Source organism: Thunnus thynnus, chromosome 8 (genome assembly GCF_963924715.1).
Source record: "Thunnus thynnus chromosome 8, fThuThy2.1, whole genome shotgun sequence".
Lineage (NCBI taxonomy): Eukaryota > Metazoa > Chordata > Actinopteri > Scombriformes > Scombridae > Thunnus > Thunnus thynnus.
The window spans coordinates 2,740,382-2,766,420 of record NC_089524.1 but is presented as its reverse complement, the minus strand read 5'-3'; the positions used below and the strand labels follow the sequence as shown (position 1 = coordinate 2,766,420).

Sequence of the window (26,039 nt, the reverse complement as noted above, 5' to 3'; positions counted from 1 at the left end):
CATTGCAGATGTTTTTATCTGTAGGAAACATTGGGTTTAGGGGTTTAGAGAAAGTACTGAGAGACGTTCAAGCACATTGTTGGTTTGAGTCTCTGCAGGATTTGTTGACAATAAGATAAAAATGTAGAATAATCCGCGTTAGCTTTTAAGAGGATGTGGAAATGATATTCATGAGAAAATACACCTGCTGAAATGTTTTAATGAAAACATTAACTTTTACCTCGTGTGCACAGACTGTACTTCATACATTATGCAACAATAACAGTGAATTTTAATAACCGCCTGAGGACAAAGCAAAGCTGAACAGAACCTGGTTACCGTCTGTGTCAAGCAAAATTAAAACGTCTGATTATTTTGGCTTCTTGTTGGCGACGGGGGGGGGGGGGCTTCTTTTGAATCCCCCCCTTTTTTGTTCTTCAGTCTGGTCGATGCATGAAACTCACGCTGGTTTCATTAGAACGGCACCTGCAGACCAAAACCTTCCATCCAAATCCATTTTTTTCATAAAAACATTGTGGTTTTAACATTTTTAAATTCAATCACACAGTGTGGCTGCAGGTGATCATCAGCCAGCCCAAACAGCTCTGCTATGATGGAAAAGAGAGGAGGAGGAGGAGGAGGAGGAGGAAGAAGAGGAGGAGGTTGGTGGGAGGCGAGCCAACAAAATGGAGAGTGAAGCCAGAACACAAACATGGAGGTTATTAGCATAAACTGTAACAGTGTCAGCAAAGTGTGTAGAGCCGTCTGAAAACACACACACACACACACACCAGCCTGTTATGGGCATGTTGGCATGTGGCACAAATTCCAAAGACTGTTGTAATTAAAGTATAATAAAAATCTGTAATGATCCCTGAGGGGACACTCGTAATGAAACTATTTTGCATCAGCAATTACGTTTTGGAAGACACGTAATGCTGCTGCAATATGTTCACTGCCAACAGCTTTCTACTGGATGTTCCTTCAACAACACACAGACACATACACGTTACTGCTGTGTGGTAAAAGGTTAGGAAACTAAAACCACAAGTTTAAGCTTGGAGAAAGTCATTGCGGTTGTTGTTAATAAAACTTTTAATGACTGTCAAACAGTGAGGGATATACAGAGGAGAGAGAAGTCACCCCCCCCAGCCCCCCCCCCACCCAGGAAACTGTTTAGCTAAGGTGGTGAGCCACCCACATCCTGATGCCTCTCATCTCATGATCTATTTAGTGAGAGTACACGACGATCTAAACAATGACCGCACTCATTAAATATGAGGCTTGCAGCGTGAAACGGCGCCTCTGCTCTTTTCTTCCAGCCCTGAAGGGTATTAATGTTTTGGAAATGTTAGCAGAGTCTGTCGTCCTTTCACCTCTCCTATAAAAACGCTGCAGGGAACCCTCGACTTGTGCATACAAATCAGTAATTTGTGCCCTCGTATTAATTCATTTACGCTCTCAAATAATAATTTATGTGCACAAATTTTAATATACGTTTAAAGGGGACATACTGTTTTATGCTTTATGTGATATTTTTTGTTATTCAGATATTGTTATGATGTCTGATATTTATTCCAAAACTTGAGGCAAACATACACCTGCAAGTCAAAAACCAGGGCTTCAATCTGGTCTGTTCTACCACGCCGACGAGCTGATGTCAGGTTGTTGCGCACGCTCATAAACAGCCGTCTGCTCCATAGCCTTGGTTGCTAAGGTTGTTGCTAAGGTTACCATGTGTTGTTCATGTTGTCCACTCTCGTTTTGGATCGGTGGTATTTGAGAAGTCGACATTTTGAGTAAAGAACAAGAAAAAGAAGTGAAATCCTGCTACTATAGTTTGTTGACGTAGCCTCCCAAGCTTCCTGGAAGCCGACCAATCAGAACAGAGCAGGCTCATCGGGAGGCGGGGCCTTAAAGAGACAGGAGCTGTTTCAGACAGAGGCTGAACTGAGGGGCTGCATAAAGGACCAGTATAAGATAAATAAAGAGTTTTTTAACTGTAAATCATGCAAATATATTCCAGAATATAAATATACACCTGCAAATATGCATAATATGTCCTCTCTAAGGGATGTCAAAGATAACACAATGTTGCAGGTGAAAATCTAAAGTATATCAACTTATCTCTGTTTAAAATCAAAACAAAACTACATCAATCTGAAGTGGCTCATTTAGATCAGATTGTTCCTGGTATATGTGCAGCTGAGTGAAACAACTGATTTAAAAAGTCAAACGCTTATAAGACATCCACACACTCGCTCTCTCTCTATTCGCTGAGACCGACCTGCCGGCTCTGAACGCCGTCACTGAATATGATCAAAAAGTGTCCGATAAACATTGTGCAGGAGGACGTTTCCTCCTAAACAGGATGTCCTGATCATGTTTCCCTGATTCCAAACTGAGTCATTTAATCGTGACTTTCTGCTTGTACAGAGTCTGATCTGATATTTATATTTTCCTTCATAATACAGCTGCAGATCACACACACACACACACACACACACACACACACACACACACACACACACACACATACACACACACAGGAAGGTAATGTCATTGCATGTCTGCAGCAAACCCTCAGGTGAAGGTTTAGCGGTGCTGCTGTCACGGCAACGACGCAATTGTGGCCAATTCTGTGCACTTAAATTTTGGGGCGTGTGTGTGCCTATGCATGCATGCATGTGTGTGTGTATGTTTATGCACTATATACTTCCTACTGTTACATTTTTGCACTTTTTTCACCCCTGTATGCACTTCCGACTGCATTAATTCCATCTTTTGGATAATAAAGTTATTAAATTAAATTTAAATTTGAGTCCTGGGACAGACTCCAGGACTGTAAGCCTCTCCTGGGAGTGTGTGTGTGTGCGTGTGACCACATTGTTTTGTGTGTGTGGCAGGAAGAGAAAGCACACTGCACCAGTTTGACTGAGCTCTGACTAATCTTCCTGAACACGCCTTTACACACTCGCACACAAATATCACAATAGAGAAACTGTTCAAAAAGCCGACTCCACTAAAGCTCTTGATCGCAGCTTCTACCTGCGAGTAATCCTCCTTCAGCTGCCGGCGTCTTCCATATGAGATCAATAAAAGTAATATGCATTGTGCAGAGGGGAAACCCTTTTTATTTCATGCCTTTGGCGCTCGTAAATGTTTACTACCAGCCTGCATCCCTGCAGTGAAAAACAGGCAAAAAAAAAAGGGCGATGCACATACACCCCCCCCCCCCCCCCCCCGTCAGAAACTCCCGCCTCTATTGTTTTCTACGTGAGCCTGAACACCAGCCGCGCGTTGACATGTCAGGATACTCCACTATCCTGTTTCTCAACATACCGACACTAATTAAAGCAGCGGTTTTATCACGTCTACTGCCTGCGTCGGCTACTGTAACTTTACCACATCTTCTGTCTGTGCTGCGGACCGCACCCGGTGAGTGTTGTGCATCACGTTAAGCCAGCTAGATTTGGGTTATTTGGGGCGATATGATGAGAGATTTGGCCGTAACCAAGGCATCTATTATTCAAGTTAAACCGGTGCAATCGGCTGCGTCGGTGAGACAATGAAATACAATGCAGGCAGTCGTGTTTGGAGTTACAGATTAATGAGTTTAACGACTTTATCAGATGGTGAAACATCACACAGCTGTTTTTTTTTAATACTCGCTGACAGGATTTTACAACCGCGGCAACTGTTTTATCTTTCGTTTGCAACGATAACGAGGTTAACGGTCACGTTCACGTTACAGAACAATCCACCAGGAATGTGCGCTCGCATGTATGCGACCAGGGGGGGGTCGGCGCAGCGTCTTTGCCACTTTTCCTGGACGACCGTGCGTTGTATTGCTGAGGCTCGACGTGCTGCCGCCGTTCAAATGAACGACACGGCTGCAGATGTTTCACGCTGAGCTGATGTCCGTCTGAACGCCACCGTAGGCTGTTGCAGGGCGATGTTGCGAATCATTTAGCAGGAGTAAAGTGATTTTACAGAGTTTTTGCATGTGTGTAATTCGCTGAGGGAGCCATATCTGATCATTCATCTAGAAACTTTATTGAAACGTTATTGAAAATGCATCTTTTCTCTCAGTTTTTAAAGCCTGACCAGGGCTACAAATTAGCTTCAGCTTGACCCTCTTTACACATTACATCTGCTGCTGATCTGTATGTAACAAAGTTTATCTGTAAAGTCCCTGTTAAAACAAAGTAAAACCTGAGATTTTGTTGTTTTTGTCTTTGGATTACCGGAGGGATTATAGTTCACCTGGCTAACAGGTAGATTTTATGAGCTGTTATCAAATCATAGACACGATATTTTCTGTCATACCAGAGGTTTAACCAGCTGAGACTCTGCAGACTATCTGAACTGTCTGTCTCACTGCTGACCAGATGTCGCTGTGATCAACGCTTTGATCGCTTGCCGACAAAGAGAAAAAAAAAATTAACCGTTTCCTGTTTTTTGGGGGCATTTCAGTGTGAAAGGAGTCTTTATCTTTATGAAAACATGGTTTACGCAAACGCAGTCTGACGGTAAATCCTGCACACACCTTCCTGACATACCTGCACACGCAGCAGTGATCTCTGCAGCTCCACATGCCATCCGTCTGACACTGTAACTTGTCTGTAACAGGCCTTAGCATGTAGCATGTCTGAACTGAATAAAACCCCTCTCTCTCTCTCTGTATTGTAAGTCGCTGGCCTACTCCTCACTGATCGCCTGTTTAATTCCCTGAGGATTAAACTGATATCTGAACTTGAATGCTTTTAATCCCAGGCGTGTTCCTGCCGTGCGGGTGTGTGTGAGTGTGTGTGTGTGTGTGTGTGTGTGTGGCATAATCACACACTTTCAGCTCAGTCACATCTGCAGGCCCAGATTGCTTCTGATGGAAAAAAAAGTAATAATGGGAAGGCTGGGGAGTGTCTGCAGAGGAGAAGCTTTATGTTGAAAGAAGTGAGGTAGGAGTGTAAGAAAATGAGGCTGTTGAAGGGAAACTTGAGGTTTTTTTTTCCTCCTTCATGCAGGGATCTGCAGCATCATAGCTGCTCTGCTGCAAGAAAAAGCCACATAGTTTTTCCACAGAAGCAGATGAAGATATGATAAGCACAAAAATAACCCCAGTTTACCCAGAACTTTCAATCTCTGGATGTTTGAGACCTGAGTCTGTCAAACATGTCATTTTACATGTTGAGATGAACATAAAACACATCCCTGCAACACAAATCAGAGCTTTTCCTAATTTATGCGTTTTATTATGAAATGCTGATTTGTTTTATTGCTTCGGGTCTCAGATTCTGCGAGGGGAAAAAATCACTCTTTGGTTAAAGTGCAACCTGTGACCTCACCGCAAGCGTCATAAGTCAGAGACGGTCGGGAGCGCCGCCGCAGAAAGACGAAGTAACTCAGTGCAACCTCTCGTTCAGCGTCTCTTTTATCTGTCTTACTTTCCATGTTCTAAGACGACTCCACTACAGCAGTGATTTCAACATGAACGATGACTTTGTGAGTGCAGGAAAACGGGAAACGGTGATTAAATGCTGCTAAAAACAAAGATATTGAATAAACAACAATATTGGATCATACTCTGACTGTTTTTAGTTATTAGAGTTGTTTCACATGTCAATGAGGTTTCGATTTAGGTTTTATTACTACCAACTTCTTCTTCCTTACTTATTTAAAAGCCACAAAGTTCAGGTTTCACATCACAAACCAGTATCTAACTGGAAACTACAACAAACTGTCTCACGTGAGGAGCAACAGTTAAAACCACCACATGAGAAAACTGAAAGAAGAAGTGAAGCACATGTGGAGAAAATAACGACACCTGCGACTGTACAGCCAGAGAACTTTTTACAAATATTCAACCTCCAATCAGAGTGCTAGTCTGTTCTGAGGGGATGAAGGTAGATAAGCAGCCATGTTTTGTGCGAGCGGCGTGTTTGTGCTCCTATAGTTAGCTGCTGAGCTGGAGGAAGCAGGATGTTTTGTTGGAAGCTCCTTTGCTGGCCACAACCCAAAGGTTAATAACCCCCCCCCCCCCCCACCCCCACCCCCACCCCTCCAATCAGGACAGGGAGTGGACCGCTGTAGTGACTTTCACACACACATGCATGCACAAGACGGCTCACACGCGCTGTTTGATTTACACTACGGCGCCGTACATCAACACGCTATAAAAAAAAAAAGCCGTCACACCCGCTCAAACACACAAAGTCCGGCGGCTGATGAAATGTGTGTATTGACACGGTTTGTGTGTGTGTGTAAACAGTGAGAACAGTGTGACATGAAACAGCAGCAGAGTCCTCGACCTCACGCTCCCAGTATCACCACCACCACCACCAGCAGAGAGGAAAGAAGAGATCTGGCCTCAGACCAGCACTTAAAAGCACTCAGTGAAGGAAGTCAGGCGAGTAGTGAAAGTGGCTGACGGCTGGATTTTTATTCATTTTCTGTTTTCTTTCTCTGTTTAAACTCTTGAACACTTCAGAGCTTCGAGGTATTTTCTGAAGCCGTTTTACAAGTTGAGTGAGGACAAACAGGACATGTATTGAAACATCCGTGCACGTTAAAACGCCAAAAAACAGGTCGTTCTCCTCCTACTGGGCAAAAACCAGTGAAGAAGAAACGGTATAATGTTTCTTCTTCCTCTTCCGATGAAACGTCTTCAGCCAGCGTTTTCCCCATAAACGCATTTTTTAGATTTACACACTCTGGTGTACGTTTTGGGAAAAGTTCTGTTCTTGGAGGATGAAAAAATGTTGTTTTCTGTTGTTTAGAGCCAAAGTCGTAACAGATCCTCCGTCTTTGCGGTCGGGACTCTACATGAGGGTTACTTGATATGCGTGTGACTGTATTTACATGCTCTTAAAATTGAAATATTTGAGTCTCAAATTCACCCGACCGTTTGCATAACCGCACGCAAAATACAAACCGTCGTATGCAAAGTGGAGCATCAGCGTCTCCTTCTCAAAACGCTGAATTCTGTTTTTTTTTTAATTTTATTTATGGTCACTTTTATAAAACCTTGTTGTTGGTTATAAATTACAGCTGCTATATTTAACAACATGATCGAGCCACCATCTGTGCTGCAGTCACAACATCTCCAGCCCCCCCCCCCATACACCCCCCCACACTGATGTTAACCTTGTTTTCTAATCAAGGATCTGATTTCTTGCTCCGTTTTCTTTCCTGGCAGACCAACAGTGTAAAGTGCATGTTACACTGCTGCATGTGAACATATCATAACCTGCCTGCATTTACAGGAAAATATCATATCCACTCAAATAGAAGATGCAGCTGATTATAAAACGACAACTCATTTTCCAACAGCTGTTTTCAGGAAAAAAAGACTTTCTCAGTCGTCCTCTGAGGGGAAGAGAGTCTTCATCCTGGACGCATCTCTCTCGTAAAAGTAAAATAAAACCATTAAAGCGGTCACACGCACTCGGTTTCTCCTGTCAGGCTCTTGGAAGCGTTTATCAGACCGTACTGAAGAAAAAAAAAACATGTTACACGACCTTTCAGATACCCCAGCAGGTTTAAAAACTGAGCTAATCAAACATGATTAGTGTAAAACTCATGTTAGGTTAAGCGACATTAAGGCTACAAACAACCCATAATGCAACACTCTCTCTCTCTCTGTGTGTTACAAGCGGCGCTCTCTCTCTGTTCAGAAAGGATCTCTGATGTTGTGAACATGTTTTATGAATGAGGCCCATTGTTCTTTGATTCTCTTCTTAAATACTTTCTGCTTTCTTCAGTCTGTGACAGTGAACTGCTGGTTCGAGACAAAACGAGACGTTTTCAGTTGCATTTAAGGGAAAACAGTGATTTAAAGATATTTTTAAAGACCGAACTTATCGAGAAATGAATCGAGAGAATAATGGTTAGTCGCAGTCTTATTATCGAGACGACGGGTTAAACTGGTTGCAGCCGTGGTTTCCATTTCCATGGCGATGTGCTGAGTGTGTCAGTCAGTTTCCACCCTGCAGGTTTCTGCTTGTAACATTCCAGCTTCCCTCCATCTGTCCCGACCCTGCACTCAAAGAGATCCACACTGTGAGCCAACACACAAGCCTAATCAGCCACAGGGAAACTAGATAACCCCACACACACACACACACACACACACACACACACACACACACACACACACACACACACACACACACACACACACACACACACACACACACACACACACATGCACACACACACACACACACACGCTCTCTCTCTCTGTCGAATATACTGGAGCAGAATGACTGAGCTCACTTTCTTCAGTCGCTAACACACAAACAAACAAGCCTCCGGGGACACAACAAGACAAACCACTGCTTCTAATAGAGTAGACACACACACACACACACACACACACACACACACACACACACACACACACACACACCAGAGTTACTACATTAACATCTAACCAGCAGGTCATAAAACTTACTGGGCTCTGGAAGATTTGATATTTATGACTTTAATCTCAGCAACACGACATGAACTGTGTCGTCATATTCAATCAGGAGAAAAGTTTCCTTCCACTCTTTCATCTTTATCTTTTTTATTTATTACAGGTGACCACAGCCTTCTGCAAATATATCACACAAAACATGATGTCAACTAGGTCGGTTGAGAAAAGATAACAAACTCGCCGACTATCTCATAACGTCATGAATTATTATCATTTTGACTGCAGAATTTGGGACAAAACAGCAGGATTTTACAGTAGAAAGCTGCAACAGACACAAAGATAAACTACTGATTAGTGTTTTGTGTCACTGCTGCAAAATGTTTTTTTTAAAAAAAAAGACATTGACAGTTTCTCAGAGGCAACGTTCTCCAGTTTTCTTGCTCCGTCTGACTAATAGTCCAAAAATAATTAGTGACGTTAAGAAAAACAGGAAATAGTCACATGTGAAAAATGAAATCATTCCATTATCAGAATAGTTGCAGATTAATTTTCTGTTGATCGACTAATCGATTAATCAACTAATCACTGCAGCTTTAATCTAAGGCTGCAACTAATCATTATTTTCATTATCGATTAATCTGCAGATTATTTTCTCAATTAAATAGTGAAAAAAACATGAAAAAAAAAATGGCCATAACAGTTTCTCAGAGGCCACGAAAGGCCAAAAATAATCAGTTGACACAGAAAAACTAAGAATCCTCAACTTTGAGAGGCTGAAACCAGCAAATATTTGGGATTTATGCTTTAAAAAAAAAATGACTAAAACAATCATTCTATTATCAAAATAGACGATTGTTGTTGTTGTTTGGTCTATAAAATGTCAGAAAACGGTGAAAAATGTTGTTTCCCAAAGTGCAAGACGACGTCCTCAAACATCCACAACTAAAAAAATATTCAGTTTAGTGTCACAGAAACTAGAAAATATTCATATTTCAGAAGCTGGAATCAGAGAATTTGGACATTTTTCTCTTAAAGAGAATGACGATTAATCAAAGTAGCAGGCGATTAGTTTTCTGTTAATCGACTAATTGATTCATGGATTCATTGTTTTAGCTTTAATCCCACATTTAAATTCAGACTTTATGTTTTATACTTATAAAACTGAGCGTTATGCTCTTAAAAGCTGTACAGTGTTGATGTCTTTTGTTCTCCAACACGACAACACAAGACTTTATGTCTGTCTCAGAGTCTTTCAGCCATGTTTTATTAAACTAGTCCACATTTGAGTCCATCACTTTGTCTAAACACACATACAGGAAGGAGCAGAGGTCTGCTGCTCCTCATTATTTCCTCTATTAGGTCTTTACCGGAATTAAATCTTCATTATGGGACTTTTGTAACAGCCATTAGCTTCTCTCAAACGATATCTGAAACAAAGGTGGGCTTTTAATTTAACTCAGGGGACCAGTAAATATCATCTCTGCATGAGAAACCCAGGATGTTTGATGGACTCAGATGAGAAAAGGTGGAGAGGATCCAGAGAAAGAAGAGGAGGGAAAAGACAATAGAGAGGGGGAGGACAAGGAAACTCTAGTAAAGGTTTTCTGAGGTGATGAAAGAGTAACGTGACATCCATCTCAGTGTGAAACCAGCACATCACTCTGAGGGGGGGGGGGAGCAGAGTGATGGATTTTCTTCATTAAGGATGTTAGAAGCTTCCAGATCTCGCTTTTTTCAGGCTTTAACAGACTTTTAATGTGAAAAGCTGCTGTTCAGAAACTGCAGACAGGAGCCGATAAAGGTTGAAGACGGACGAGTCGCTCACCTGAACTCACCTCTGAAGCTTTTCACAAGCTTAAAAAAACGTGAGCAAAAACATAACACAGATTGCTACAAGATAATCAAAGGCTGCACAGTAATAAACGCCATTTTTATGCACTGATGTATCGCACCCGGAGGTTATAATTCTACTTAATGAGGGTTTTATAATTAACACCCGTCGCCCCTCCTGCACCTGTGCCTCCTTTCTAGTCACACATTAACCATGTGGGCTCCATCAATCAGCTCCGCGGCAGCCTTACGCAGCGCCGGGAACGACTATCAGCTCGGGTCCCAGAGGTCGTTCTGGCTCGACGGCTCCTCAGCGGCGGTCGGATTGCACATAACTGGTTAAAAGGGATTGGAAGGAAATCACTCTCCCATATAATTGCAAAGGGGGGGAAAGAAAGAGAGGGAAGCAGGTTTAATGTTTAACCGAAGAGATATCTAATGAAGAAGAAAGAGCAAAGAGCCAAGGCTACTGTCGGTGAATACAACACCTCATATTAAATATCCAGCACAACATGTTTATCTATAAAAGCCTTTTCTAGTCTATACAAGCTAAAATATTTCAATTAAATGATTCAAATGGCCAAGTGTATGTGTAGAAATATGACCAGATGTCAGTTTTCATTACTTGAAGCTACAGACAGATTTTAGTCTGGACTCTGGAAGTACAGAGGTTCAATTACCAGTCCTCCCAGACTGGACGAGCTACACATAACAGCTGCTTCCACCAGTATACGTACAGTAGATTTACAGAAGACAACACACCCAACGACAGATTTACTCTGCTTGACTGAACCAAAACAGAAACGCTCATAAAAACCATCAAAAACAGTTTGTTTTTCTAATTTAAGCTACAGTTTGTGTGGAAAAAGGAAAAAAACAATAAAATAAAAAACAATCTACATTAGAGAAATTACATATGTGGAGGAAACAATAGCAGAGAGACTTTATCAAAGTTATCTGAAGTTCATCTGAACAGTCTGTTGCACTGACCTGAAACATTATGAACGCTGTAAAATAATTAAAAGGCACAATGCACACACCTCGAAACGATAAGAATCATTAAAACATCTCCCAACTGTTAAACAAACGAGACAGAATCAGTCATGACCACGTCTGCTCTGGGTTTAGACCTCAATACTTTTATTTTGGTAGCGACAGAAACGTCAGTTTACATCAAACGCTGGTCAGAACTTTAGTCTTCATCAGAGTCTCAGATTTAAACTGAGGCAAAGTTGTTGCTGCTTGTGTTGAGATAACGACACTCAGCCCGTCAACAATCACAACATCATCAGTAGCGGCGTCGTTAGGCCTGGACGCTGGAGGCTACAGCAACAAATGTTTTGTATTGCCACAAATATAAGAATAATAATAATAAAAAAATGTAACCCTGAATCTATTCATCTGTCATTCTGGGGTTTAAAGGGTTCGTCATTGTTAGCATCTGGTGGTAGCCAGCTAGCTAATTCACTAAAGTTACGATATAAGAAGCTTTTTCAAAATGAAAAAGGATGAAGGCAACGAGGAACTGGATGTGCTGTACTGGTACCAGACATATGTGATAGCGTTTAAGGATTTTTTTAAAATATGCATGATGATGACGATGATGAAGACCTTGCAAGTGCTGCAGGTCTGTTTTAGTCTCTTTGTCCTTGGAAATGCGATTAAAATACAGCCGTTAATATTCACTTTACACAGTTTTAAACAAAGGAAACAACGATGTTGCTCACGCGTTGAAGAAACTGAAGTTCCCAGAATAAACTGAGAAGCATTTTATGGTTTTTATCTGATCTGAAATGAATCAATTCTCTACTTTATCAATTGAAATCGTATCGATAGATCAGCGCTAATATCCAGTTCTGTTAATTATCATTATATATGAAACAAAAGAGCAGCAAATCCTCTCATGTTAGAGGTTTAATCCAGTGAACGATTTGCTCCACAAATGACTTTAACACATTTTCTATCGATTGACTTATCGATTGATCAACTAAATGTTTCAGCTTCAGTTCTCGTGCATTCTGGGAAGCATGATAAAGCTTCCATACATCCAATAGAGGGTCCCGACACCTCGCAGCCTGTAGCTTACAGTTAAAACCCTCCTCCCACCCCCCATTAACACTGTACATGTACTGTACACTGATAATCCGCTGCAGGTTTCAGGCTACTTCCAGTCTGCCCTAATTAGCCTGATCTTGTTCTGGGGGGGGGGGGGGGGGGTGGGGGGGGTGGTGGGGGGGGGGGTGAGGGGGGGCTGCACCTGGGAACAACCACATCTCACTGACACAGATTATCCTCCCGTCTCTACTTAACAACAAACTCAGCTTGAGGAAGAAAACTGACATCACTATTTGATGTTTTTTGGTTTTATTTTTGCACGTGAAGCACATCATCACTCGTTCACATTTAAGGCTGCAGGCGGCGTCTCCATCCGCCGACCGGCACCACCTACAGGCGAAGAAAGTAACAGCTGCCACGGCAACCGGCGATAAGCGGCGTTCAGACGTCTGATAAGCCATTAATCTGTCCTTCAACCTGACTTCCTGGATCAGATTTCATTGTCTCATCAGTACTTTAAACCGGCACCTCGCCGACGCAGCTTTAACGCAATTATTTTGATTATCAATTAATTGTTTTGAGTCAAGTTTATTTGCAGAGCTCAGTGTCATACAGAAGCAATTCAAAGTGCTTTACACAGTGATAAAACATGATTTCTTGCGTCATTTTTTTTTTAAAGAAAAAACTGTGCGTTTGAGGTTTTGAGGCGATCAGTTGAGTGTTTGATTGGAGATTAGACGACATGGAGAGCAGAAGGAAAGAACAGGATGAAAGCCAAAGTTCAAATTCTATTATTGCCAACAGGGAAGGTTTTTGTTTGCAGCTGAGGAAAAACATGAAACACACACACACACACACACACACACACACACACACACACACACACACACACACACACACACACACGGGAAAACATTTAAAACTGAACATTTCAAATATTTCAGGTTAATCTTAGATAAGAGGTCATTTATGTCTCAACTACAAACAAGAAGATGCAAACTGAAGAATGAAGAAATAAACTAAGAAGAGAAGAGCGACTACAGACAAATATCAGCCAAATTTAAAAACAGACAGTCTCGGGTTCATCTTAATAACGTGTTGTCGTTCATCCTTCGCTGCTAAAATCAATAATCGAGGAATAAGAAGCAGGCGGTCGATAAACACCAGTCGAGCGGCTGCAGGAACGCAGCGTCTGACTGACACTGTTTATTATGTGTCTGCACTGCTTTACTGCTCCATTTAAACATGTCAGTGAACACATGTGACTAGTAAAACAGGGATGGGTCAGGACCACGGAGAAATACCAGAGCGAAAACGACGTCCCAGGAGGAAACGAGAGGAACGTCTTCATCAGCCAATCAGCTGGTAGGAACCAGTAAAAGGTCCCTACAGAGGGAAGATGAGATGAAGGTTTCTGCGTGTGATGTTTATCCTCCTCCAACGAGTAACAGAAGACTTTACTTCTTCTGGTTTCGGTTCACGGCCAACGCCGCATCACCTAGGCGACCACGGCGCCCCGTGAAACTGACAACACGTCATTTTCACGAGTAGATTTAACATTTCAACTCATCTTCTAGTTGTTGTTTTCAAGGAAAATGAGTCCACAAGTTTCCAGAATGTGAAAACACTGTGACTAAACATCTGGGAGACGCTCGCCCCCAAAAAATAGAAAAAGGAAAAAGCAAAACAAATGGTCTAATATGAAAATATTATTAAAAAACTAGCAACATGTGACAGATTTGTCACGGTTAAAAAAGGGGAAATCTATTGGGAAAAATAAAAAAGAAATCATTAAACGTTGCAGATTATTATTTTTTGTATTGTTTAAAATACATTTGTCAAGACAGAAAACATCAAATATATTCAGAACACAAAAACAAAACATTTAAAATCTAATAGATGTATTAGATGTTGAGTCAGTTTTGTTGTTTGTTTCATAAAAATCTATTAAGGCAGAAAATGTAAAAAAAATAAATAAATAAAAAAATTTAAAAATTGCTAACCTTTCTGTCAAGTTCAAAAATAAAAAATGTATTTAAAAAACAAAAATAATAAAATTTGACAAATTATTTTGTGTATACTTTTGAAAAATTTGTCAAAGACAAAAAATAGAAAAAATATTTTTAAAAAAACTATTTTTCAATTTACTTATCTATATATCTACATCTATATCTATATATATATAGATATATAGATATAGATATAGATATAGATATATATATATATTTTTTTTTTTTTTTTGAGGAAATTCGTTGCACCTTTCTGTCGTCATACTTTCCAGGATGTACGGAAGTCCTGACTGACAAAAGGATTTAATTTGAAGTCAAAGTCCCGTCAGTGGGTCACATCATGAACAGGACGAGCTGACTCATCCTTTGATTGCAGAGGATGTTTGTGTGCGTCGGAGCTTTGTCCTTGGCAACATTAACACACAAACATTTAACAAATGACAGTGACATCATTCATCCCTCACTGTGAAGAGCTGCTGTTAAACCTGCTGTTCATGTTGCGACGAACTCTGATTGCAGCTACTTACATCAGCTGTTTCTACGGAAAAATAAAACAATGGCTCGACGCCTTTATCGACAAGTCAGACATGACGGTCAGACTGACCTCAGGACACGTCTCTGACCTCAGGACACTCATCAATCATGCAGAGAGGACGCCGGTGTTTGAGCTCTACAGTAACGGCTACATCAATCAGACGTTTTTCAAAATAAAGCTCAGGTTTAAAGCAGAAGCATTAGTCGTTGGACAGAAAACAAACATATATGTCATCTTGGGCTCTGGGAGCTAATCAGTCCACACTAGAGCTGCAATGATTGGTCAATTAATCAATTAATCGACTGAAGGAAAATGATTCTTCAAGCAGAAATGACAAACATTTGCTGATTTTCTTGGTTCCTACATTATTGAAATGGAATATTTTGGGCTTTTTAAGTGTAAAACTGACATTTATTGGCGTCATATTGTGCTGCAGCAGGTGTTTTCTGATGGTTTATTGATCAAATGATCAGTCAATTAATCGAGAGAATAGCTGGCAACTATTCTGATAATCAAATAATCATTTTATGAATTTTTTTTGAGCAAAAAAAGCCACAAATTTTCTGGTTTTAGTTCATCAAACATGAGGATTTGAGGCTTTTCTTTGCAATACTCGATAGTAAACAGAACATGTTTGGATTTAGACATCTGGAGACATCACCAAGAGCTCCAAGAATTTATAACATCTCACCGTGAAATCATAACACTGACATTTTAAATCGAGAGAATAACTTGCAGATTAAGCGATAATGAAAATAATGGTGAGTTGCAGCTCCATCCAGCTGTGAGACAATTTACAGTAAAAACTTCAGACTTCAGTTCAACAAATCTACTGCAAAAATCAAAGCAGAAAAGCCCTGAAGTATTGCAACAGCATAACAGGAACATGATTCATTACCCAGCGCTCCCAAATGTAAGCAATAGGTAAGATAAGTTAAACTGGATGAAAACGCCCTGTCTGCTCCTCCGTTTCATATTCTTTAACCCAATAACACATAAAAAAAAACAGCAGCAGCAGCACAAAAACATCTGTCTGACTTCCCACGACACCGTAAAGCTCCATCCGTCAACCTTCAACGCCTCTCCCTCCTCCTCCTCCTCCTCCTCCTCCTCCCCCCTCGACTCCAAACTGGCTGAAAAGGAAAATTTATTTCCCCTTCTTGAGTTGATCTTGGGACACACGGCGCTGGACTGGGAGACGTTACAAAACACCACAATTAAGGGAAAATCTTATTGATTTAGACATTTCAACCTTTTTTTTTTTTTTTGTTCACAGAATATGTCCCAAATGTCAGGGTGGAGCGGTTAACACTGCAGGACAGTCAGTCACGTCCAACTTCCACAAATTGAGATACATGACTTCATGCAGACATGTGCAGTTATGAGCTACAGCAGCGATGACTTGATCTTTGGAATCAGCTCTTATTATTAAAAAAAAAAAAAAAAAAAAAAAAAGGGATCAGGTCAACAGTTTTTTGGCAAAGTAAGAGCAATGAAATCTAAATCCTTACATTTAAAATTAATTAGATAATTAGATCAGGGGGAGAGCTGAGAGTTTCCCATCATGCACTGAGGTTTTTCCAGTTGGTGGGAGGTAATTAGCTCATCCCAAGGAGTGGTACTGAGGCCCGAGCTGCAACTATTAGTCAATCAACATAACATTAATCATTTTTTTAAAGAAAAAATGTCCAAATTCTCTCATTTAAACCTCTAAACAACACTTTATTGCCAGTTCATGCATACACATATAACTTCTTCTATACCCAGTAATGATAAAAAAGTACACAAATAAAATATTCCAACTCCTCGTCCTGACCTCAGTCATTACATCCCAACCAAACCACAGACATAGATTTAAAAAAGACAGCCGTGTAGTGCAAATATAAAGTGCACAGTGCAATGCAGCCAAACCATAGTTTTGGATATAAAGACATAAAGTGCACAGCGCATAGCAGCCCGACCACAGACATGTTGATTCTGCAGAACGCAGAGAGAGTGCAAGTGCAAAAATAAAGTGCACAATACACTTTAAACTTCAAAGGTTTAAACTATACATCTTTGGTTATGGATTTTGGCCTCCATCACTTACATTGAAAGCACATTTGAATATTTTAATATCCAGTATGAACAGAAGGAATGAATACAGCGAGGAAAACCTCTTTCACTGCTCATATGGACACCTGACTGTTGCTTTAAGACACACTTGTAAAACTGTGAACTTGCCCTTTAATTTAATAGCTGGAAACTAATCAACTAATCATTGCAGCTCCAGCATTCAAGCTGTCCTCATACCAATCCTGCTATCACTAAGTATAACCCAACCTTTCTCAGTATTATAAAGAAAATGTGGTTTATTATAAACTGACCACAACGTGTAAAAACACCTGAATGGTCCTTTAAGCAGATGGGCAGCTGAAAGACTTCAGCTCTAATCAATATGAATTCATATAACTTTCAATGAGTTTATGTATGAACCACACATCTGTATGTGTTTTACCCTGAGCGTGGGCTGACAGGTTCATCTGGGATTCAGGACAGCAGCTTGTTCAGATTTAACACTCACCGCGTCTTTCTCCTCTCCCCCGCTCTCCTGCTGCTCCATGTTACAGAGTTTCCTCTTGTTTTTATTCTCTGTCCTCTTCATCTCTCACTTCACCCTAAAAACACTCCTTTTTCTGTGTGTGTGTGTGAATGTGTGTGTGGGTTGAACACACAGCTTTTTTAGCTGCGGCTGATACCTTCTGCCTAACTTCAACTAGCTGGCTAGCTCAGCGTGACAGCTCACTGTCAAACACAAAGTCATCGCTTGTTGATGCAGTTTTGCAGAGTTGAGAGTCCAGTGAATTTGTCCCACACAGCCATTCCTGGTGAGCAGCCAGTCCCTGCAGGCTGTGACCAGCTAACTTAGAGCCCTAGTTAGTCTTTTCATGCCGACTCCACATCTGGAAAAGCCGTTGTGACAAGCTGTCAATCAAAAACCCCTCGCAGCACCACACCAGCAGCCACAGTTTTCCCCTTGAAGACAATATAAAGAGGGCGGTTTGTGCTGCCTCACAAGGACAGTTTATCATTTGCGAGGTGACGCTGATCCATGTTGAGTTGTTTTCTTGGCACCGCTTTGTGTCAACAGTTCATCCAAATCCCAACTTGCGGCAGTTAAGTCAGCGGTGGCCGCTCGCTGTTAGCTACCTACGTTAGCTTCCAAGCTGCTAACGTTCACCTGCGCAGAATCACCGTTAACAACCCCGCAGCGGGAGCTCGTTCCCGCCTCGGTTCGGGGTGTTTTATCCGTCCCCGCTGGTTTGTCAGGCCCGGAATGTCCTCCTCAGATGTTCTTCCATCCTCTGATAAAGGCTGAGCTCCTTCTACAGACGCCGGGTCCAGGTCTGTGTTGAAACTGCAGCCGCGGCACAGCACGGCACAGTACCGCTCGGCTTGTTTCCTGACTCTGACACGGTCGCACTGCGGTGTCAAGCTACAGGAAGTGAAGCAGAGAGCGACGTCCGGTCCGGGTTTACCAAAATAAAAGTACAGCGCTTTTATTGTCAGACATAAACATAGTGGTGGGCAAAGGAAGTCCGGAAGGAAGGGGACACCAAATATTTATGGTCCTCCAACAAATATGTTTGGCCCTCTAAAAAAAAAGCTGAAGTTTCATCTTTTATAGATGACATCAAATCTTTTACACAACTCAGCATAAATCTACAACAGATAACAATGTAAATCCTAACAAATTTAATGATAGATAAAAATAATAATATATTTAATGTGTACTGCACTTTTCATTCATAGTGAAACTCAAATTGCTACACTATTAATAACATAGAACCTACAATATAAACAAAATAATAATACAGTATGTAATAAGAGTTAAAGGAGCAGTGTGTAGGATTTAGAGGCATCTAACAGTGAGGTTGCAGATTGCAACCAACCGTATAAAATATTGATATAATGTTTGTAAAATCTGGTCCAAAATATTTTAATTTTGTCGCCCTGTGTCAGTTTTAATGTTTTATTTTGTAAGTAAACATGTGTTCTTCCTGTCTCAGGTTTCAACTTTACTGACCCACAAACTGATCACATTTTAAATAAAATGAAGAAATAAAGTGTTAAAAAAACACATAATTTGGATCAGTTTTTATTTATATTCAATACCTGCCTGTGTGTGTGTGTGTGTGTGTGTGTGTGTGTGTGTGTGTGTGTGTGTGTGTGTGTGTGCGTGTGTGTCTAGTATGTTGGACTCTGCTGCCACCTGCTGATTAACAAAAAAAATTACTTGAATATCAGATTTTACTTTGTGCATGCTTTGTATTTTCCTACTTTCTGTGCAGCAGTGGAAGAAGTATTCAGATCCTTCACTGCAGTAAAAGTACCAATACAGCAATGTAAAAATACTCCATTACAAGTAAAAGTCTTGCATGAAAAATCATACCATAGTAAAAGTACATAAGTATTATGAGCTTGACGTAATTAAAGTATTGCAGTAAAAGTGCAAAAAAAAAAAATCTGTTTTCAGTTTTTGGACTTTTTCTCTAATCTTTGATTTTTGCTGAAATATTGGATCATTTGAACATTTATTGAAATGAAAGCATGTGAGAAGTTTAGAGGGAAAAATCACTATTTGGTGGAGCTGTTAACAACTCATAGACATGTGAAATGTGACCCCGACTACACACTGCTTTTTGTAAGACGTCAAAAGCCAAAAAGGTTGGAAACCACTGGTTTCATCTTTAACAATGTGTTGTATTTTAAAAGCTTGTTATATTATCCATTGTGTCAAATCATCGTCTGAAAAGTAACTAAAGCTGCAAAATAAATGTAGTGGAGTAGAAAGTACAATATTTCCCTCTGAAATGTAGTGGAGTGGAAGTATAAAGTAGCATCACATGGAAATACTCAAGTAAAGTACAAGTACCTCAAAATTGTACTTAAGTACACTGTAAAAAAAAAAAAAAAAAAAAAAAAGTTATCTTACAGAAATTTACTGTATTATTTTACAGGGTTTTTTTGTTTTTTCTACATTAAGTGTAAATGCCATAAAAACACAGTAAATTATTTTTATTAAAAATATTCACCATAGAATAAAGGCTGTAATCTGTACATTAATATAATGGAATATTATAGTTTTTTGACAGAATTATTCAATTACTTAATGGTCTTGAATGTAAAATTACATTGAATTCTATGTAAATATACAAATAATACACATCCTATTACTGAATGTAAAATTAAGGCAACTTTCTGTTGGAGAAGAGACAAAAGATGATTAGAGAAGATTAAGCATTGGCAGACAACACACAAAACTACAGACTAAGATGTTTAAATGCAATTCACATACAAAATTACAAAAAAATTGCATCAACAGAAAGAGATTTCAAAATCTGTAAAGAAATGCAAAAGCGAAAAAAGTCAAAAACACATGAAAAAGTTAAGCAACTCTCAGTAAGGGAACATAATGCTAAAATGACAACAGTGAATTTCAAAAAATGCAAAAAAAAAAAAAAAAAAAAATCTACATAGGAAATTGTTTTGTTTTTTGTTGCTTTTAAATGGAACAATTATGAAAATGGTGATGATGGTTGTTGCCATGGTGCTTTCTTTCTTTGACCTGTGCCCTTGCTTTTTTATGTTTTTTTAATTCAAAAAATAAATATTCTATCACAATTTCCTTTTTCTAATTTACTGATCTGTCCACTTTTCTTTGTTCTTAGTGGGTGGGAGGTAATCCCACAGGCAAAGCTTAGAAATGGAAGAAAAACTATGTAAAGCATACGGTAACGGACTGTATGTAAGTATACTCTGTATCCCACACAAAAAAAATATATTTAGGAAACAAAAAAATATTGTATGTTAAAGATTTCTACTTGCGTTATTGATAGTTGGGTGGGTGGAGGCTTCATCTGTATAATATTTGTGGATATTTGCAATTTGATTCAAAACAAACAAACAAACAAAAACATTAAACAAGGCTACATTAACAATTCATTGTCACTAAGCTGTTTTTTTACCATGGAAATATATAATTTCTGTTCATTTTAATTTAGAAATGAAGAGGTATTTTTCATTTCTCATTTCATTTCACATCAAGACTTGTGTAAGCAGTGTCGCACTGCCCCTGTGGTCATATCGCTCGGCTGGAACTCATTGAAATTTGTGATTGCATCTGAAATGGTCAAGAACTTAAAAACAGAATTATGAAAGGATGAAAAGTTTAACAATATTGAGTTAAACAAATTAATCAGAAAATTAAAAGACCAAAATATGGCTCATAACCACATGGGGTTATCATGTAGGAAAATAATCAACCTTAATTTTATTGTACAGAAAGTAATTTTCAAAGTTACCATATACTTAAATTAAATTCTCATTTAATATTTACCAAGCGTGCAAAACATACTAACAATGTACTTAACCTATTGATTATATATAATTAGTGCAATTACAAATATACTGAAATACACTTTTGTACACTTGCCTGTATGATTTTGAGACACCATTAAGTTATACTTAAGTCTCCATCCACTTTAAATATATATATTTTTCTCATTCCTTCACTTAGATGTTTGATGTGCACTTTGACCCTCTGGGCTGGGCTCAGACTGTGCAATTAATTACATTATTGCACTTGAAAATTGAGCATTTTTACAATGCAGTGGACTGATTTAGCCTGGGACTGTGCAGTCTACTGTGCATGACATTTGAGGTTACTGTATAAATGGTGCATTGATTGAGAAAAGACCTTGGTTGAAGCAGTTTATTCTATATACAGCATATAGTACGGTATCTTCTAATTTTTATAGTGTACTACTTTCAAACAAGAAAACAATGTCCACATTGTTTTACGGTATTTATTTCAAAAATTGAATTATTTTTTGTTTTCTTAGATGGAGCTGTCTCACCACCATCCACTATTACTTTTTGTTTTTGTCCAGCTGTGAGTACTGTAGCTCCCTCAATTTGTTATGTGCATTGCAATGTGGGAGACTATTATGCATCAATAGCACACACAAAAATCAATCAAAAGTCAATTTTGTCACTTTTCCATTATGAACACACTGAACATTTAAACTTGCTATGTAGTGAATGAGTGATCCAACTGTGGTGAATGATGAATGAGCAGAATACGCTGAATGAAACTTAATGACTCTTTTGTCCACTCTACTGCTGTGTTTTCTTAGATATATATTGTATAGTCTGAATATACTTTCATATTTCTATCTCCAGTGGATTGAAAATGTGTTTTACTTCTTTAGGGGAGATGTCAATCAAAGACAGTCTATACAGGCCCACACACTGCTAAGTAGAGGTCTAATCAAGGAAAATAGACAAAAACACCTCTGTGGGTCTATCATTAGGGGCCTTTAAACTGGGAGAAGCAGAAGAATTTAAAAATATGTTGGTATGACCCGGCCTAAGAGAAACCCTGGCCCAACATGTAAATGACACTCCCAAGAAACAAGCAACAGTAACAAGGGATTTTGCAGCCTTTAAACATTTATTTCATAGTTGTGGTTTCAGGGTGAGTTAACCTTAACCCTAACCCTAACCCAAAACAACAAACAAAAGGGAACTAAAGCTAATCAACCTAAAATTAGTGTCCTTCTCCAGACTGAGGGAGGCTCCGCCGGGCCGCAGTGAGTCCGACGTCGGCTCGGACTGTGTGCTGGTTGAAAACCCCACGAGCTGGATCTCCACAAGCTGCTCCGCCGAAACCCAACACACATTCATCTGTTCATCGCCGGCTCACACTCACTGACAGATATTTACTGCTATCAGCCCAGTCATAACAACCTGTGTGAACGCTGTGTTTAAGTCATATTTAATGCAATGATGCTGCTCTGTACATTAGTTTTCATATTTTTGTCATAATAAAGATTGCTGCACATATCAAAATATGAGTCTGTAAAACTGAGGTAAATCTGTCTATTTTCTCAACTACACACATTTTTGTCTTGAGAGTTAACCAGTCTGGAGTCTACAAAGAATTTAAACTGAATGAACTCTGAACACATGATAAAGATCTGTTAATAGACAGTTCTTGTTTTTTTTGTAAAAGTAATTAAAGATTTTCATCGATACTGTGGTGAAATTATGAATTTACAGAGTAATCAGCAGAGTTTCAGTCTGCAAAAGCATGTTTGTGTAAAGAACTTCATTCAACTGAATGTAAATAACTGGAGATGCTTAAACTGCTTCTATTTTTCTTTCACTTATGACTTAATTTACTTACTAAAATGCTTCTAACTTTTAAGTTCTTCCAGTTGGCAACTTTCCTACTGAGCTGATTGAGGCTGCTGTTCAGGCAGCCAGGTGTCTAGGTTTAAAATAAAAAGCTTACTGTATTTACCTTATGTATCCAAAATATACAGCAAACAGACCTGCAGTGAAGAACTACAACATCACATTCATTTACATCTAAGTTTATTTGTTGTATTGTGAAACGGTCAGCAGAGGGCAGCACAACACCATCGATACTCCTGATGACTCCATCAATACTGCGCTGATTCCAGCAGGTCTGTCAATCCGTAATTAAAACAGAAAAACAGCTGGTAAAAAAAAATATAAACATAAACGATCAAGCTGTTGCTTTCTAGAGCGCACAGGAGTTGGTTCATTTTTCTGGAAATGAAGCAAACTACTTCCAAGAATGAGTAAGTGAAACCACAACATTGGTTGTATTTTTCTGTCCTTTTTACAGAATGTTTACAATGAAATATTAGCATTACATTAAGCAGTTCAATGGCACATTTGGTCCCTTTATTGCTAATCTTGAATTCATTCAATCCTATGTCTTAATGTAGAATATGCTAGTGAACCAAGCTGCTATTGGGTTGAAAACGAGTCAGTTTAGGGACTAAAATACCAGTTTACAATTATCTGTCTACTTTTCACATTAGCTTAATGAAATCAATACCTACATCATATTTTATATGATTACCAACAGGTGTCTAACCAAATTCAGGGACTTTTGATAGCAGCTAAAAGCAGTTATTTTAACTTTCATGTTGTGATTTGTCTATAATGGTTGCATTCATAGACTGTATATAAATATGGATGAGGCGTCGCCGCTTCCTACCGCTATGCAAAAGTGAAGCCAAAATATCCCCTTTCCGGGAGCTGCCATCTTGCTTGTGTGACGTCATTTGGAGCTAGAGTCTGCGCAGTAGAGTCGGGCGGCGGGATGACGGCCCGCGGAACACGCCCCCTCAGCCGTCCCACTGCCTGACGGAGATTTGAGAGCGGCTGTCACTGCTGTCAATCATGACGTCAGACCTCCTTTCTATATCGTCAAATAACTAATTCAAAACAAACTAACAAGAAAAATGAGCACTTGAACAAACATCAGCAGATAAGAACTACCTGAAATGACGGAAACCATCTTTAAGAAAAATTTATTTGACGTGTACTTTGATTTTTTTAGTTTGGCTCATGTCCCATCTACTAACATGGAGGGGGCGGGACTTATGACATACTGCAGCTAGCCACCAGGGGGCGATCGAGATGTTTTGGCTTCACTTTTGGGGAGCTGTCATGACGTCCATCTTTATATAGGCTACAGTCTATGATTGCATTTCACGTCCACCATTTTGTTAGAGCAGCACAGTGACTTGGCAAAAACAACAACAATCGGCTTTATCTACTTTCTAAAGATTCTCAAAGCTTTATTTGTAAGTATTGGATTCATTTCAGCTATATTAGTTTTATCATTGCTGTTTTCTTTGGACGTACAGTGCTGAGCGATATTAAATTAACCACTTTGAGACTGCAGCTAAGATGCTAGCTAGGTTGAAACAGCAAGTGTTGGATAAGGAACAAGGTAACAGTTAATCCTGGTTTAGTTTCTGTTAAGGTAAACATTAGTTAAATGAGAACATATTTTATATGGTTACCAAGAAATGTATACCCAAATACAATGATTTAGTCTTTTATTTGATATCCTACTACCAGCAGTTATTTTCCCTGTCATGTTGTGATTTCACTCTCTCGGTGCAGTTCCCAAGTCTGCTAGCTATGTTGAAACAGCAGGGGTTGGATGAGGGAAAATTAAGAAACAATTAACCCTGCTTCATTGTCTGTTCAGTTAAACATTCGCTTAATAACAATACCTACATCAGATATTATGTGATTAAAAGTGGCATAATGCTAGCCACCAAAATGGACTGATACCCTTAAATGTACTGTGATAAATGACTCTTATGGAACAAGTGCAATAGGTTTGTAAAGCCTGCCATTTTATGCTGTTGTGTTAAAATAACACAGTGAATAAGCAAAAAACATTCTCCATTTCATCTACTTTTTAAGCTCCTTTGTTCAGACATTATTTGTAAGTGCTCAGTTTATTTCAGCTATGTTGGTTTTGTGTTTGCTGTTTCCTGTGGATGTACAGTAGGTTAATAGTATTTGATTAAAACTTGACAAGATGCTAGCTAGGTTGAAATAGCAAGATTTAGCTGTTGGATAAAAGTAATTAAAACATTACTGCAGCTAAGTTTCAACAATAGTCAACGTTCATATGATCAGCAGGAATGCAGTGATTTTCTCTTTTTATTTAATATTCTACCACTCGTTAGTTAGACTTAGTAAAAACACTCATTCGGCTTTCATCCATTTTCTGAACATTCTTATTAAATCATATTTATTTTAGCTAGCCTGCATAAGTTTTATGAATGCAATTAATGAAATTGAAATATGGATGTATTACTATTACAACTTGGAGAATGTTAGCAAATTAAATGCTAGTTAGGTTGAAATAGCAAGGGTTACCGTCATTGAAAGGGCAAAAGTAGTTATTGTTGATTGTCCAGTTTAAACATTAAGTGATAGAGTAAATAATGATAACAATAGTTACATCAGATTTGATATTAGAAGCAGACATTTACCTGGATGAAGTTATTTACTCTTTTATTTAATATTCCATTTCCAGCAACTTTACTCTTATTTTGATGTAGTGATTAGTGTCTCCTGCCGTTGTTCCCTTGTCGACTAAGCCTGGCATTTTACGTGCCTCAGTTTACGTTGAACGGCACAGTGACTAAATGAAAAACACTCATCCATTTTCTAAGACTCTCGTTGAGACATCGAAAGTAATCATTTTATTTAACTATGTTTGTTTTGTTAGTGTTGGTTTCTGTGGATGTATTGAATGATATTTTATTAACTTTGAGACTGTACTAACTAGTTATTTACCCTTTTGTGCTAGCCGTTTGACAGCGCT

The 26,039-nt window shown here is 39.2% G+C and overlaps 1 protein-coding gene across 6 annotated transcripts in view; it reads right to left on the bottom strand.

The window, feature by feature from the left end:
* mast2 (microtubule associated serine/threonine kinase 2) overlaps positions 1-18,534 on the bottom strand; it is a 202,339-nt gene extending 183,805 nt beyond the window's left edge. For 4 of the 6 annotated variants that reach the window (XM_067596126.1, XM_067596128.1, XM_067596130.1 and 1 more), the window contains exon 1: positions 17,388-18,533. In XM_067596126.1, the coding sequence (XP_067452227.1) occupies positions 17,388-17,468 (81 nt within the window). In that variant the 5' untranslated portion in view covers positions 17,469-18,533. Of the gene's footprint in view, positions 1-17,387 lie in introns of all 6 variants that reach the window. The other 2 variants (XM_067596127.1, XM_067596129.1) reach the window with 1 other exon arrangement.
* Positions 18,535-26,039: the final 7,505 nt, after the last annotated feature.